Genomic DNA, 17846 nt, shown 5'->3' on the forward strand with positions numbered 1-17846 from the left:
TGACAAATTTAACATCATTTTTTATTGATTCTTTGGGAATTTCATGTCATGTACCCCAAATCCCACTCATTTCCCAGTCCCTCCATATCTTCTCCTCACCCCCATAACATCTCCCCCACTAATATTAATTAAAAACAACACTTCGCTCCTCTGTTCCTACACATACTTCCTAGACTAATTGAAGAAACAGAGAGCTGCTAAATTGACCACACAGGTGACAGATAATTATACCTTTGATCAAAACCATTACCCAAATAAAGAGGACTTAAGTCATGTCCGTGAGGATGGGAATAGAGGGGCGAGAGAAAGACCTGGAGTGTCTATCATTCTCCCGTCTTCTTCAGTTAGACAGGGTCTCTCATGAACCTGAAATGCCAGCTCTGTAAGTTAGGTGGTCTGGCCAGTGGGCTTCTAGGATTGGCCTGCCTCTACCCATGAGCTCTGAGATTACAGGCATGCATGGTCCCATGGAGCTGTTTCTGGAAGCTGGACATTGGAAACTAGGTTTTATGTTTGCCTAGAAAATAATCACCCACTGAGTCAGCTTATGCTATTAAATTTCCATATTTTCAAATTCCCTTTGGATATAGATATAATCCATGGTAAAGCCTCAGCTGGAGCTCCAAACAGCAGTGTTTTTTCTTCCTTTCACCATAGACTCTTATGTTTCTTGAGAGTAGAACCTTTCTTGGTTTTGTTTGTTTCTGTGTCTGTAATGTTGAACAGTGTGTGGCACAGAGTAGGTGTGCTGTGCTTGTAGACAGCTTTGCTCGCTGTGGAGTCGGTGTATGGTTACTCCACTAGTAAAGAACACTTCAGTGAGAGCACGAGAATGGCAGGAGATGTCTGTCCAGTGCATTTCAGACACCAGACTTCACTGAACGTTGATTTGACTGATACGCATAAAAGTCGCCCTATCAGCGATCATTTAGGGAATTTTATGGTCCTATAATATTGGAGTGAAATCCAGACCTTAATTTCTATATTTGGTCTACTGATGAGTAATGGCAGATGAGTCACTGGCTGGCGCTGGTCTTTCTCTTTTCCTGACTTTTTATTTTGTAGGTAGAGTAGCCCAGATTGGCCTTGAACTCATGATCTCAAGAGAGCTGAGATTTCAGTTGTGTGCCACTGGGTGCCTGGCTTGGCATACATTTTAGCAGCATATTCAGAGCCTGTTTCTATACTTATTGTTATTTTAGAAGTACCTCGATCTTTATGATGATAGCTGTTATTCTTAAATATTTAATGTGCTTTCTTTGCAGAACCGAGAGCTCCAGATCATGAGAAAGCTAGATCATTGTAACATAGTCCGATTGCGGTATTTCTTCTACTCGAGTGGTGAGAAGGTAGGTGTGAAAAAGTGTGAACTGACTATTCTCTTCTTCTAGAAATAACCCCTCCATACCTCCAGCAAATAGCTTTGCTGATTGATTGAAAGAACTCAAAGCACAAACCATGGTGATTCTGAACCCAAGATACAGTCCTGGGATATTGTTGATTATAACAGGAAAATGCCAATGAGAAAATGAACTTTAAAGAATCTTCCTGAGGCTACCGGGAGACAGCCTAGCAGCTCCTGCCGCACCAGTGTGAGGACCTTAGTTCAAGTCTCCAGAGCCTGCAGTTAATGCTTGACATGACAGCCTCAGCCCTGGGGTGGGGGTTGGGGGGTGGGAGGAGACAGACAGATTTGTGGGCTTACTGCCTGCCAGCCTAGCTTCAGGTTCAGTGAGAGAACCTGTCTCGGGAATAATAGAGCTGGACACCCAGTGTCCTCTTCTGGCCTCATACAGGCATGGGCTTGTGTTCTTACATATGTGAGTGTACACCCACCCACCCCACACACAGCTTAAAAAGAAAGAAAATTTTCTGAGCTCACTGTGGTGGCATAAGTCTATAACCTCAGCACTTGAAGCACTGAAACATAGATCTCTCAAGTGAGAGAGAGGTCATCCAGTGCTACATAGCAACAGCCCCATCCTCAACCTAAACCCCTAGACCTTCCTCCCCCAAAGTGGAGGGGAAAGGGTTTTCCACTTTAAAGTAAAGCTGCCTTCAGTTCTCAAGCACATTAATATCTTTGATTAATTGTTCTGTGTTCCTCATGTGCTTATGAGCCCTCTGATGGCTCATCTGTTTAGTACAGGAAGGAAAATGGTGATTATGTTAATGGGAAGTTGATTAGAAGAGAAAGAGAAGTAGGGGCCTTTGCTTAGCCAGGGGAGACTTTGAGAGGTCTGTAAAGCTCACTGTAAATAGTCACTGTTGCTGGTTGCTTTTAATTCTGTGAAAGTAAGGGTAAGACTGTGTTGGGACGCCCCGCCCACTTTCTCTCATATCTTTAGGAGATGTCAATATTTAATGGTCTCTTTAGTACCCTCCTTGCTGCCTATCACTGCCCCCCTCTCCACTTTCAGTCTTCAGCCACCCCCACCCCCCCTATACTGGTTTGAAGTGGAGAAGCAAGGCAAGGAACACTAAATAACCTGATTTTTTTTTTTTTAATTAATCTAAATGAGATCACTTGATATTTTGGGCTTCAGATTTTATGCTTATAATATTTAATGTTATTAGGCCACTGTTGCCTTTTGACTTTACAGAACATTTCTTTTTGGTGTTTTGAGACAGGGTTTCTCTGTGAAGCCCTGGCTGTCCTGGAACTCATTCTGTAGACCAGGCTGTCCTCGAACTCACAGAACTGCCTGGCTCTGCCTCCCAAGTGCTGGGATTAGAGGCATGCACCACCACTGCTCGGCTTTGCAGAACATTTCTGGTGTAACCATTTTTAATGATTTTTCACAAAACTTTATTTAGGCGTCCTTAGACATTTGAGGTGTCCTACCTCAAACCTGGAACACAAGAGGATCCTTGATCCACGTTTGTGATGTCCGTGTCTACAGATCTGTGATTATCATCATAACATGGTTGGACAGCCAGAATTAGCAAAACGATCTACTAACACGTGTTTCTTAGCTCTTTCACTTTTAAGATCCCTCTACTAATATTAGGGATCGTAAACTCTCATAAGGATCTGGAGTTCTTCTATTTCTAAAGCCGATGGGCTGGTACCTACTTCTTCTTCCTTTCTCCTAACCCAGCACACTGCCCATTACTGTTTATTTTGGCATGTCTTTACTTTTTCCTGTCCCTTCCCAAATAAGATTAGAGAGCATCTGCTCTGTCCACAGCATTTCATAATGGGATTTTCTATCCTCATGACTTCTTTATTATTAGATGCTAGACATTATAATGTCCCAGGGAGGAAAGTAAAGGTCAGAATTGTTTGTTTCATGATCTACTAGATAACATATAGATTCATTTGCAAATGCCTCCTTAAAAGTTCTCTAAACATTGTGTCTTAATTACTGTAATAAACATAGTCCCCAAGTACCAGACATTATTTTAATGCTTTGTAAATGGTAACACATTTAGCTCTTACAAAATTAAAGGGCAGAGGGAGGCTCGCAAGGTACTGAATGACTTTTCAGGTTTTGGTTTGGCAGGAGGGTCCACCATCCTGACTGAAAGCTGACTGGCTATTATTTGAGTGCCTCAGAGAGAGATTCCCCTCCTTGCCCCTGACTTGAGTTGTCTGTTTACCATAGTCGTTCTTATAGCTGCCGAAAGGCCTTTAGCAAGTTATCAGAAGAACAGTGAGTCTGTGTTTACTAAAAGAGTAGCTTGTACATCATGTATCTCAATTTTTGAGCATTCTAATTTTTTCAGAGTAAGAGAAAAAGATACTTCTTGGTTTGGAGTAATTTCTGGCTCCAGGTTTCTGTTCCATCCCTTCTAGACTCAGGGTTTCTGTCTCCGTAGATTTATTTTCCTCTATCTCTTTGTTCCCTTTCTCTCTCTCTCTCTCTCTCTCTCTCTCTCTCTCTCTCTCTCTCTCTCTCTCCAACCCCCCTCATTTTTCTGTCTTTGAATATGTATGAATTCTATTTCCTGGATCTCTAGAACTTTGTTAGGTCTTTACCTATGGATGCCCTCCCCCCATTCTCAATTCTCTTTAAATCTTTGTGCAGATTGAGAGAGGCTTGAATATTTCTTATTTTTAGTATCTTAACACTCTGGGCTTAAATTTTTGTTTGTATTTGTGGTGTGTGTGTGTGTGTGTGTGTGTGTGTGTGTATGTGTGTGTGTTGCCTGCTGCCTGTATATCTGTGCACTGTGTCTGTGCAGTGCTTGTGGAGGCCAGAGGGTGTCAGATCATCTGGAACTGGAGTTACACCTGGTTGTGAGCCAACATGTGAGTTCTGGGATTCAAAATCGGTCCTCTGAAGAGTAGGCAGTGCTCTTAACCAGTGTGTCATCTTCCCAGCACCTACTCTGGGCTTTTTATCACTCCATCTTTGGAAAATTAACACAACAAACCTTCTCTGGCACTGTCCTTACTTTTGCCTTCAGTTCTAATTCCATATGTCCATTTTCACATGGTTGTATACCTGGTTACACTGCACCTCATTAAACACTTATCTCATTAAATCTTGCTCTATTGTGTGATAATTTGTGGAGTTACATATTATTTTCTTGAGCTGTATTATATAGCATCACTCTTAACCTGTTCATTATTTTTAACTTTCAAGTTGTTACTAACCTCATACCTTAATTTTTTTTGTCTGTAAGTGCCTTTCAGGTCTGAATAGAGTTTAAATAGGTTTCAAATATTTTTAATGACCAGATTTTAAATTTTATTTTTACTTTATATCTATGGATCTTCCTTATCTTCCTTCCTTCCTTCCTTCCTTCCCTCCTCTCTCTCTCTCTCTCTCTCTCTCTCTCTCTCTCTCTCTCTCTTTCTCTCTACCTCCCTCCCTCCCTCCTATCTGTCCATCCATCCACCCACCCATCCATCTATCTATACACATGTCTATGCACCATGTGTATGCATTGCTCTGGGAGGCCAGAAGAGGGCATAGTATCACCTAGAGCTGGAGTTACAGAAGCTTGTCAGCGACCATGTGGGTGCTGGGAATCACATCTGGGTCCTCTGGAAGTGCAGCTGATGCTTCTTATGCTGAGACATGTCTCTAGACACCTGATCACAGCTTTAAAGACTTTTCCTTTAGGCAGTCAACACTGCCTGTCCTAGGGAAATGCTAGCTATTGTTACTAGACGGAGCTACTCAGTCAGGATAGAGAGGAGAACTGTGAACTAGTCATTCTTAGTCTTGTGGGGTTATTCCGCTGTAGTAACTGAAGCATGTTGTAATCAACATATTGTAGGTCACCCTGTAAATTTTAGGAGCTCTAATTTAGAGTGAATAGTACCTCTGCCTTGATTAGATAACAGTGGGAATTGTGAGTGTTTTGAAACTTTAGACTTTAACAATTTTGTGAATTTCAAGTCTGTAGAATAGTGATTTTCCCCCCAACACTTTAGTATTTAGTATTTCAACACTGTAGAAACCATTCTCATGAAATTTTATGAAGAATTCTAATAAAAATAAACAACACAGTAGCTCTTATGTGGAAACAGCTGTATGTCTGCCCTTAGCTATAGGTTACAGCACTTTGTGAGTTGGAATATAATGTAAAGCCGTGTTCTGTGTCTATAGCAGCCCTGGGTTCTACACAACATGTTTTCTCTCAAGGTACCTTGCATGTGAAACCACTTGATGTCATAGGTGGTTTGAGTGAAGAGAAGAGCTTTCCCTCCTTTGGTAGAAGACACTTGTTAGGTAGAGGGTACCAGATTGGTTTCTTTCCTCACTTTTAGAAACTTTATGTGGTGCTGAGGTTGGGCAGAGTTAGGCTAAGCTAAAATGTTCCTGTCTTCCACTGGCCGTAGGTATGTGACAAGAATCTACTCTGAAAATGTATTTTATAATTCATTTGGAAACAAAATAGATGATGGCCTGCTTTGTAGCTGGAAGTGTTTGAGTTAGCCTTGCAGTTCTGCCATGCAGTAGCACCATGACTGGGCAGCCTACTCACCTTTGTAAGTCTTCCTGTGGCTACCTCTTGTTTGTTTGGTTGGTTGTTTGGTTGTTTGGTTGGTTGGTTGGTTGGTTGGTTGTTTTTGTTTTGTTTTGTTGGTTTTTCAAGACAGGGTTTCTCTGTATAGCTTTGCGCCTTTCCTGGAACTCACTCTGTAGCCCAGGCTGGCCTTGAACTCCCAGAGATCCGCCTGCCTCTGCCTCCCAACTGCTGGGATTAAAGGTGTGCATCACCACCTCCTGGCTCTGCTGCTACCTCTTAACAGTTGGGATTTTGTAAGGAGCATTAATGTTTATCCATTGCTGATAACATTAGACTGTGATAAACCCTACATGTTAACTCATTAACAATTACTATATTTAGTAATTATGTGAATATATAGAGTACTTGCTGCCATTAGGTAGTATCATGAACCTTTCACTTGTACTTCATAACTCAAACTGCATGGTACCCTTTATGAAGAATGCTGTTTTTATCTTAATGTTACAGATGCAAACTATACTGAGATAGTAGTCTATAAGTAAGTTAACTCAGATTTACACAGCTACTAAATGGAGTCTGAATCCAGAATATGAAAGATGCCATATTTATTATTCAGCATAGGATGTGGATTTCTTCAGAAACTGTGCAATAGAAATGTAACATTTAAAACAACTTAGTAGTGATGGTTGAACAAGGGCAGGTTGTAGCAGCAATAATAGTTGTAATAGTAGAAATGATAATAATAGCTAAAATGTACTAGATACTTACTGGGTACCACTACTGTTTTTTTTGTTGTTGTTGTTTTTGTTGTTGTTGTTGATTTTTGGAGCTGAGGATCGAACCCAGGGCCTTGCGCTTGCTAGGCAAGCACTCTACCACTGAGCTAAGTCCCCAACCCCACTACTGTTATTTTATCAGAGACTTTACATGTAACATCTGAAAACTTGTTGGATTTCTATTTTTTTATTATATACTTCTTTTCTGTATTTAAAATTTCCCCCTTTCCTTTTGAGCTACAGTTTTCCTGATTGGTCTCAGAACTCACGGGCCAAGTGATCCCCCTGCCTCTGTCTACTGAGTAGCATTCCACAGACTCATGGTACTATACTCAGTTTCCTTTTTTGCATTTAGGGAGTTTTGTTCTGTTGTTAATTTCTTCTACACCTGTTTTTCAGAATTCACTGTTGACCTCATCTGGTCCTGAAATTTATCCTGTTAGGAAGTTTTTAATTACTTATTCAATCCTGTGTTAGAAGGTCATTAATTTATCTTGAGTTAATTTAGTAATTTTTATACTTCAAGAGAAATGTTCCATTTCATGCAGGCTACCTTATTTGATAGCACTGTTTCTAGTATGTGGTTACAGTCTTTTTATCAGTAATTTATCCTAACTTTCTTTGCGGGGGTGTAGTTTCCAGTCTGGAACTCACTCTGTAGATCAGGCTGGCCTCGAACTCAGAGGTTCACCTGCCTCTGCCTCCCGAGTGCTGGGATGAAAGGCGTGTGCCACCACCTCCCAGCTATTATTTATTTGTTTGTTTATTTTTAATTTTTCAGTTCTTTTCTTTTTTGTTACTTTAGCTTAAAAGTGTTTTAATTTTTCTAGTTGGGGGTGGGGAATACCCAAAGCTTAGACTGGGGACTGCTTGCAAAGACCTGAGTTGAGTTAGTCCTTCAAATCCACATTTATGCAGTTGGGCACAGATGGGTTCTTGAGGTCCCTGGCCAACTAGACTGGACTGCTAGGGACCCAGGCTGTCCTCTGGCCTCCCTGTGCAGCACATGTATGCCATACACCCTCTCCCCCTCCCCAGGTTCTGCTTTTGTTGATTCTGTACTTGTCTATTCTCTATTTCATTTCTCCACTTAAATATTTACAATTGCTTTACATGTAGTTTGATTTTTTTCCCCTAAGTCTCAAGCCTGGATGAGGTGGGGGGGGGGGGGGGGTGAGTGCATGCGTGTGTGTGTGTGTGTGTGTGTGTGTGTGTGTGTGTGTGACATGCACCACAGCCTGAGTGTATAGGTCAGAGAACAAGTTTTGGGAGTCAGTTTTCTCCTTCCACCATGTGTCTCAGGATTGAACTCAGGTCATCATACTTGGTGGCCAGCTTTTTCCTTACCAGCTGAGTCATTGCACCAACCCTCCTCCTTCTGTCTTTGATGGCTAGTATCCATTGTGGCTGGAGAAGGGATTTCATATGATTTCACTCCTTTTAAACTTACTGAATTTTGTTTTGTGGCTTACCGTGCTCTGTCACGTGTAATGCCCCACGTGTGCTTGGGAAGAATGTGTATTGCTGTGTAGGGTGAGGTGTTAGTGCATTTGGTCTGCAGCACTCAAGTTCTCTTATCGTGGAGGGTGGTATATTACAGTTTCCAGCACTTCCTGAGAAACTCATTCTCCTTACTTTACATCAATGTTTCCTTAGTATGTTTGTGGCTCTTTGCTTTGCTTGTATATACATGTAGAACTGTTCCATCTTGATGGATTGGCCCTTTTATCAGTATGTGACCCTCTACAGGCCTGTTCTTGCTGCTGCTCTGGATTTACAATGCTCTGTCTAGCCAGCACATCATTGCTCTGATAGCACAATCTATCCTAGTTGTCTCTTCAAGGTTTATCAGAATGTCTTAACTTTTTTTCCATTTTCTGTATGTCCATAGAACAGTTTCCATATACTAAATTGTTTTACCAGTTAGGTGCTCATGTTTGAGGAACAAAATTTCCTAAGATTCTAAATCTGCTGTCCCAGAAGTCCTTTGTCCTTCCTTGTCTGTCAGACCTTCTCACTCACTTTGCTCTTGTACTGCTCTGAGAAATTACTTTGCTAGGTATAAAAGATGAGTACGTACAGTACAGTGGTATAGTGGGTGCATCATTTTAAAACAGCAAGCACAATAAAGTAGTAGCACTATACCAACACATTATAAAACAATATTTTAAACTGTCAAAGAAAATAATATGAACACTTTCTTCTAAAGTATTATGATTTTTAAAGTGTTTCTGAGAATTTTCTTCTTTATAAAAACTTTAATTGTACACTAGGAATGTGACAATGTTATAAGCTTTGTTACAGAGAAAAAAATCAGTCTAATATGATCAGAATACACTCAGGGTTTTATAGTCAATAACCATATGAGTTGGTTAATTTTTGTCAATTTGACCCAAGCTGGAGTCATTTGGGAAGAGAGACTTTCCATTGAAAAAATGCCCCCATAAGATTGGCCTGTAGGCAAGTCTGAGAGGCATTTCTTAATTAATGAGTGATGTGGAGGGCCCAGCCCACTATGGGTAGTTCCAACCCTGGGCAAGTAGTCCTTCATTGTACAAGAAAGCAGGCAAACCAATACTTGCCAGGAAGCAGCATTTCTCCATGGTCTCGGCGTCAGGTTCTGGACTTGAGTCCTTCCCTGACTTCCCTCAGTGATGGAGTGTGACCTGAGAGTTGTGAGCTGAAATAAACCCTTTCCTCCCCAAATTGCCTTTGATGGTAGACTTTATCCCAGAGGCAAAAAACTAAGACAAGGCGTGTAGATTATTCTTAATTCCTTCCTCTTCATAAATACGTCATCTTGTCCTTACATAAGAGTACCACACACGTATGCACACAATAGTTTCAGTGTACAGTTCCAAGAAATGACATTGCTGAGTCACAGTTGGCTCTCTGTGCCTTCACCTTTGCTTGAGTGTACAACCCACTGACTTCTCAGAAGGTTCCATGAGCTTGCACTTACAGGGCATGTGGTGGTGCACATTAGACAGTGACCTTTTCTAATACTTCATTTTCTGAAATTGAATTTTCCTTTCTCATTTGAGAAGTGAAGAATTATAGCTTGTTGTATTATTATTTTGTTACTGTAAGTATGAGTGAAGTTGAGCATTTTTCTTGTTTCAATACTTGTCTGTAAGCCGATACTTAAAATGAATTCCTTTATCATGTGTAGTAGGGGTACCTTCCCCAAAATAATCATTTGGGGTATGGGGGAGGCATGATCTGTGTGTTTTAGTTTGTGTTTAAGTAGCGTGATTTGTATTTATATCTTTTTTTTTTTGAGCTGAGGATCAAACCCAGGGCCTTGTGTTTGCCAGGCAAGTGCTCTACCACTGAGCTCTAATTCCCCAACCCTGATTTTTGTATTTGTATGTAGTCAAATTGATCCCCACCCCCCTTAATATCCTTTGTTTGTTTGTCTTGAGACGGGTTTCTCCAGCTCTGTAGACCAGGCCAGGCTCAAATTCTCAGAGATTCTCCTACCTCTGGCTCCTGGGTTTGGGGATTAAAGGTGTGCCCTTTCTCTGACCTTTTAATGTCTTAGAGCTGCTCCATCCTTCAAGGTTTACTTATAAGTTCATTTTTCCTCACACACAATTTTTGGTAATTTTGATATTTATTTTTCAGTGTGCCCTGTTTCTTTGTTAGATGTTCCTGTGTTCGTTTTTTTGTTTTGTTTTGTTTTGTTTTTGTTTTCTCCTGTGCTGTTGTAGAATACCCTGGGAAAAACAGCTAGAGGAGAAACGGTTTGTTTTGACTTACAGTTTTAGAGGGGGAGCCATCCCCATTGACCAGGAAGGTGTTGGCAGTAGGAGGTGGGCTGGTATGTAGGAAGCAAAGGGATTACAGTTCATCTGCACGCAGGAAAGAGAGAGACAGAGAGAAAGAGCAGAAACTGGGCTCAGTCTACTAAACCTCCAAACTTGGCCTCTGGTGAAGTACTTCCTCCAGCAGGGCTCCACCTCCTAAAGGTTCCATAACTTTCCCAAACTGTGCCACCAGCTGGGGACCGAGTGTTTAAACACACCAGCCTGTGGGGAACCGTTACTCATTCAAACCACAGTACCTTCCCTTTTGCATGTTCTTGAACAGCTTCCCAAGCAAAAAGATTGTCCATTGATCCTTACTGTTGCTCTTGTGCCTGTTTTGCAAGACAACTGCTTACGACTGTTTGCTGTCACTAGTTCTGAGCGTGCAGGGCTGCCATGATTGCTCCGTTGGATGTCTTATCACTAAACTCCCATACGCTGCTTTGCTTCTCGTGAACATTTAGAATGATATTGTGTCTATTTAAAGCTTCGGCCTCAAGCCATTTTATTTCCCTGACCTCACCAGTCAACTGGGGACAGGAGCATCTTAATCTTAATACTGTCTGTTTTACATTATCCCTGCTGCTATGGCTGCTGCTAGGTGGTATTAAACCATGCCATTTAAATGTCTGAGTTGTGTGGCTTAAATACAGCATCCAGAGAGGACCGAGTATCAGTGATAAGGGAACAGTGATGAACTGGGAAACTGAACTGCTGTGGAGAAATGCTCCATGAATGACACATTATGTATTAGGTCTGGTCTGTCTTTGTATATTGATGCTCTGAACTTTCATTATGAGGCTTTCCACTTTGTTGTTTGAATCTTAGATGGTCTTTTAATTAAAAAAAAACAAAACAAAACAAAACCCAGATATCAGGGTGAAAGCTGAAAGATCAGAGAAGCAGAGCAGCCAGCTACTAGTTCTTACTTCTACGAAATCCTCAGCCTAAAGAGAGTGAGTTCCTGTTTCCTCTGAGCCTTATATACATTTCTCTGCCCTGCCATCACTTCCTGGGATTAAAGGTGTGTGTGCTTTCCAGTACTGGGAGTAAAGGTATGTGCCACCACTGCCTGGCTCTGTTTCCAGTATGGCCTTGAACTCACAGAGATCTAGACAGATTTCTGCCTCCTAAGTGATAGGATTAAAGGTGTGTGTCACCACTGCCTGACCTCTCTGTCTAATCTAGTGGCTGGCTCTGTCCTCTGATCATTAGGTAAGTTTACTAGGGTACACAATATGTCACTATGCCACTTGGTTCACGTTCAGAGTTCAGTAGATCAGTCTGGCCTATTAGAGTCTTACAGTCTGAACTTGGTGGTCCGTTTTCAGCCATTCTTCTTGGTGGTGCCAGCCTTAAATGGCTGAGTAAAACGAGACACTTCGGGCTGACCTTCAGGTCTGTCTCCTGGTGCTTGTATTTGGTTTGTGCATTTTGGAAATTGTTTATGGATATGTTTAGTTAAGTCTTAAATTGATTTACCACCCACATTTGTTACTTAACCATTGTAGGCATTTGTTTCTTCAAATTCCAATAAATGAAATCATGCATGGTGTTAGTCAACTTTCAAAACACTGGTGTGACAAAAATATCCAAGGAAAACAATTTAAAGTAAATTATTTCTACTCACAATTTAAGAGGTTTCGTCCTGTGTCAGCTGGAATTTTCAGGTTGTCAGTTTGGGTGAGACCCTTAACAACCTGAAAATACCTTTGTGGCAAGCAAGGTATGGTGGAAGAAGGGGTGAGGGATGAGTATCCTAGGGCTAAGATTTAATCCTGTCCTTGTTTGCATTTGGTTTTCTACTTTTCTTCCCCTTGCTTGTCCCACTATAGTGTATTGAAAATATGTAACTTATTTTTGTTTTACAGAGCTCATAGCTAATAGTTTGTTTTGAGTGTCAGGAGACTAGATTTGGACTTTGCAGCAATGCTAGAAATGTTATGCAGTGGAGACTTTGGGAGATGAACTGAATGCGTTTTGTAATGTGCAGTGGCATGCAAGGAAGCAGGGATAAGGTCTACCCTTTGAGGGTATTCCCCAGAGACATGTTTCCCCCGTCTTAGTCCGCTTCCTAAAGTTCCCACATCTCCCAATACTATGCAGGATGTGAGTCCGTGGGGGACATTGGAGATCCCAATGGTATAATAAAAAGTAAACATTGAAAAGCCCTGATCTTGCTGGATGGTGGTGGCACATACCTTTAATCCCAGCACTTGGGAAGCAGAGGCAGGCAGATCTCTGAGTTCGAGGCCAGCCTGGTCTGCAAAATGAATTCCAGGAGAGCCAGAGCTGTTACACAGAGAAACCCTGTCTTGAACAACCCCACCCCCACCCCCAAAAAAAGTCCTGATCTAAACCATTACCTTTATGAAGGACAAGCTTGAACTTTACAGCTGGAAGCCTGCATTGAGCATTCAGCACCATCCTTAATTTTTGTCTTCTTCCTTCTTAGTACATCATTAGCAAATGCTATACCTGTAACCCAGTGTTATCCCCTTTTCTGGGTTGCTGATAAGTGTATCATGATAAACTTTGTCAAAGACTTTTAGGATCAGGAACTTTTGAGTTTAGTAATCTTTTATTTTTCAGTTTCTTTTAAGATTTTTATTTTATGAGTCGGGCGGTGGTGGCACACGCATTTAATCCCGGTACTCGGGAGGCAGAGGCAGGTGGATCTCTGTGAGTTCAAGGCCAACCTGGGCTACCAAGTGAGTTCCAGAAAAGGTGCAAAGCTACACAGAGAAACCCTATCTCAAAAAACAAAAAACAGCAAAACCAGATTTTTATTTTATAATGTAAGTATGACTGTTTTGCCTGAGTGCATATATTTGTACCATATGCCTGTCTGTTGGACTTCCCAGAAGTGGGGTTATGGATGTTTGTGAGCCACCATATGGGTGCCAGGAATTGAACTTGGGTCCTTTGCAAGAACAAGTGCTCTTTTTTTTTTGTTTTTCGAGATAGGGTTTCTCTGTGTAGCTTTACGTCTTTCCTGGATCTTGCTCTGTAGACCAGGCTGGCCTCAAACTCACAGAGATCCGCCTGGCTCTGCCTCCCGAGTGCTGGGATTAAAGGCGTGTGCCACCACCGCCCTGTGAACAAGTGCTCTTAACTGTTTAACAATCTGTCTAGCCCATAATCTTTAAGATAAAGGTTTTCATGTTACCAACCCTTCTAAATCCTGAGGTCCACCATGCCTGGGTCCTCCTTACACAGTTTGAATTTCTCTTATTTGAGCTTTGGGACCCAGGAGTGTTAGATTTTGGAATTTTTAAGACTTTGGAATATTACATAGTTTGATGTCTTGAGAATGGCCTTGTGAGTCTAAACACAAAATGCATTTATGTTTCACATGTACCTCAAACATGTAGTCTGACTTTAATGTTATACAAAATTTCAGTACATCAGTGTTTTCTGTGCTTTTTTGGTTGTTGTTTGCTGGTGGTGTTTATTTTTTAGTTCTGTTTTCTATTTTCTAGTTTAAATTTTATTTTATATATATGGGTGTTTTGCGTGTATGTCTGCTGGGCACCACTTGTGTGCCTGGAGCTTGGAGGCCAGAAAAGAGAATTGGACCCCCTGGAACTGGAGTGACAGGCAGTTGTGAGCTGCCGTGTGGATGCTGGGAACCGAACCAAGAACGAGTGTTCCGGCCGCTGAGCCATCTCCCTTCCCTTCACCTTTCGGTTTTTGAGGAAGGGTCTTGCTGTGTGTTTCCCTGGCTAGCCTGGAAGTCCCGAACTACTTATCCTTCAGCTTCGCCCTCCTAAGGGGCTGGAGAGCACACACCATCCCACTTACCCGCCTCCCTGTGACCTTCCGGTCCTGTGAGATGGTGTTTGTAACGTCACGCTGCTACTCGGAATGTTCCAGACTTCAGAGCATTTTGAAATGTTACTCTACTGTTTCGCTTCCATGTTCTTGTTTTCATCTCTCGATGTTCTAGAGCAGTGGTTCTCAACCTTCCTACCGCTTTAGCCATTTAATGCAGTGCCTTGTGTTGTGGTGACCCCCAACCATGCGATTATTTTCATTGCTACTGTTAGGAATTGTAGTGTGAATATCTGATACATGGGATGTGTTTTTCATCATTACAAACTGACCCGAAAGGGTCTCGACCCTCAGGTTGAGGACCACTGTTCTAGAACCTCGTTTTACCAGTTTACCTTTATAATTTCACCTTTATCTTAATACACAAATGCATTTGGATCTCCTTTAACCAATAAAAACACAGGACCGAGAGCACAGCAGAGACCTTGCGTCGGCCAGTCTTTACTTTGTGCCGCTCGCCAGCTTTTCCCTTCCTGTCTCTACCACAAGTTTTGTAAGAACAAACTTGAGGGCTGTCTGGTCAGAATTAAGAAATGACTGCGTTTTGTTTCTTCCCTACTGTCTACTCCCCTGTGATCTGAGAGCCCATCTCTCCCTTCTTTCAATGCAGGGCTCGCTGTTTATCCCTGGCTGGCTTGGCCTCAGCGATTCGCTTACTGGGTTTAAAGACATGCACCACCACACCTAGCCTGAACCCCAAATTCTCAGCAGTGACTTTTAAGTATTAAAAGCAGGATAGAATCTATCTCTCCCCTTAATTTATTGATGGTGATTTTAATATGAGACCGGTCGGCACAATTGAGGTTTCTTTGCAGCCGTGCTGCTTCTGAGTTCAGGCTGCACCCACCGCATAAAGCTAATTATCACCAGGGTTATGAAAAACACACACAACTACTTAACTCCGTCATTTTAGCCCCAGACAGCAGTGGGCAGTATTGGATTGGTGGGTGTAGCTGTGTTGTGTGTAGTTAAGGTTGTTTGTGAAGACAATCAGCAGGCTGGTCCCATTGTGTGCTTAGCCTTGTGCTGGGGAGAGTGACAAGCCTTGGGCTTCCAGCTGGCTGAGGAAGAGGAGGACCACCAAAGAGGAGAGAAAAGAGAAGGGGTTCTTGTGCTCTGTGGTATTCATGAACTCCTATCTTGAATATGGTGTTTTCTCGGCTGTTTCACACTTCATTTAAAAAGTGAACACATACACTTGATGTTAGTCAGAAAGAGGAGAGTGGAGGAATGAGTTACACTGGGTAATTTATTCCTGACCCACCTTCCTCCAGAAACCCTGACACTGAAGTCCACATTGGTTTGCACTTTCACCGTTCAGTAGCCAGTAGTCATCCTCAGCTCTATTTTCTGCCTCAGTTTACCTAACTGCTGCTGTTCAGAAAACCCTCGTGGCTAATGCTTTGTTCTCTTTTTGCTCTTGACTGCCATAGAACTCCTGTCCTACTAAAAAAAGAAACTGACACCCCAGACCATTGATAAGCTTGTGACTATGATCTCATTGCCATAAGTTTTGTTTCGTGTATTAATGATTAGTCTACAAAGTCTAGACTGTTAGGCAAACAAAATACCTGTGCAGAGACTAAAGTGTCTCAAAGAACACCTAGCTGAGCCTTTTGTATGAACGGAAGAGACTGAAGCTGGGCAGAGGGTGACCGTACACACCAGTCAGCAGCAGCTGGAGCTAGCAGCCTGGCTTCTTGACGTTCAACTTGACGCTGTGGCTGTCATTAAGCTGTCTTTCCTGATAGGAGGGGAGACATTGGTTCCTTCAGTCTAGAAAATAATAAAAGTTATGATAAGTGATAAACTACCATAATACATGCGTAAGTTCTATGATGGAACTCTTAACAGTACTGGGATTATAAAGTGTAGTAGATGGCATTTGTACAGGTCTGGTTGCTCAGAAGTTTTTTGTATAATGAAAATTAACCATATGAAACTTCTCTTTCAAATGCGTGAATGTATGGAGAGTTTAATTTAATTTGAATACTTAAGATCAGTTTCTCATCTTTTTTCTGTTGTTGTTGCTTGGTTCTCTTTCAGAAAGATGAGGTCTACCTTAATCTGGTGCTGGACTATGTTCCCGAAACAGTGTACAGAGTTGCCAGACACTATAGTCGAGCCAAACAGACACTCCCTGTGATCTATGTCAAGGTATGTAGCAACGGAACAGCTTCCAGTTTACAGAGCATTTCATGGGAGCCATGCAAAGTATTGGGTTTGTTTCAGCTCTGTTGATACGGCGTTTACGCCTTGGAAAAGCAGCAAACTCTAGATTTTGTTAGGTTCTTACTTGGTTTTAAAGCTTTCATTACCCTGCAGTGGATAAAAGGGCTTGCTGTGCAAGCCTGGTCGCTTGAGTTCTATTCCTGGGACCTACCTGAAGGTAGAAGAGAACCAACTCTGTGAAGCTGCCCTCTACCCCTCCACAGACACGCTAGCTTTTGTGTGCCCTATCTCACACATACCATGTTGCACGCACATGCACATGAGATAAGTTACTTGAGATAGCTATTCTGAGAAGATACAAACTTTCATAGTTAGGGATTTTAATGGCGATAGCCATAGCACCTTGTGTGTGTGGTGTGGGATGAGGCACAAGTGACAGCCGGAGGAGGAGGAGGAGGAGAAGGAGGATGCGCTTCCTCCTCTGTAGTCCCCCACCTTTGCCTTGAGAAGCTCTCTTACTAAACCTTACCTGAGCTCATGCTTTGGGCTTGTCCGGCTCTCCCTTCCCACCCAGTGCTGGAGTGACAGTCAAGTTCAGCCAGTTCCCAACGTTTTACATGGGTGCTGGAGGTCCAAACTGAGGATTTCCTCTTTGCACAGTAAATGCTCTGATCCAGTGAGATGTCTCCCAGCCCCTAACATCGTTTTAGTTTAGATGTCTTCATTGTGCCACACACCAAAGCAGGAACCTACTAAGTAAATGTACAGTTACTAATACATTCACTTTAATGCTTTATTACCATTTGTAGCTGTATTGATTACATTGATTGTAGAAATTTAAACTTGTCAGTTTTAAACATAAGCAGACATCATCTAGGCTTTGGCATCTAATAATGCTGCTAATAAAAACAGGGAACTAATGTCAAAGTAGCTAGGAATTTGAATTTATGAGTAGAATCCTAGTTACTGTTGTGGTAGATGACTAGAAACATTATTTTTCTTCTTTTTAGGGTTGAGATGGGGAGGGGACAGGGTCTTACCCGAGCTCATATTGACCTGGCACTTCTGGTACTTTTAGCAATCCTCCTCCTTCACCCAGCCCCTGAGTGCTGGGTCCTAAGTGTGAATTCCCGAATCCAGTGAGAAACACATTTGTAGTGTCTGTGCTGTCAGCTAGGAGTTGTTGGGATTTTTGTCTATTTCTCAATGGCAGCAATAGAATCACCAACTTATTTTAGGGCACCTTGACAGACAGCTGTCTTGAAGTAACAGTCCCAACACTGCCATCTTCAACTGACTTAAAGGAAAGAAGGCTATACACACTCGA

At 42.0% G+C, this 17846-nt stretch overlaps 1 protein-coding gene across 2 annotated transcripts in view; it reads left to right on the forward strand.

Annotated features, from left to right (window-relative positions):
* The window catches only part of Gsk3b (glycogen synthase kinase 3 beta), a 155289-nt gene that overhangs the window by 79441 nt on the left and 58002 nt on the right, over positions 1–17846 (forward strand). For both annotated transcript variants that reach the window (XM_036203407.1, XM_036203408.1), the window contains exons 3-4: positions 1266–1349; positions 16394–16504. In XM_036203407.1, coding sequence (XP_036059300.1) covers positions 1266–1349; positions 16394–16504 — 195 coding nt within the window. The remainder of the gene's footprint in view (positions 1–1265; positions 1350–16393; positions 16505–17846) is intronic.

Source organism: Onychomys torridus, chromosome 12 (genome assembly GCF_903995425.1).
Source record: "Onychomys torridus chromosome 12, mOncTor1.1, whole genome shotgun sequence".
In the NCBI taxonomy this organism is placed as follows: Eukaryota; Metazoa; Chordata; class Mammalia; order Rodentia; family Cricetidae; genus Onychomys; species Onychomys torridus.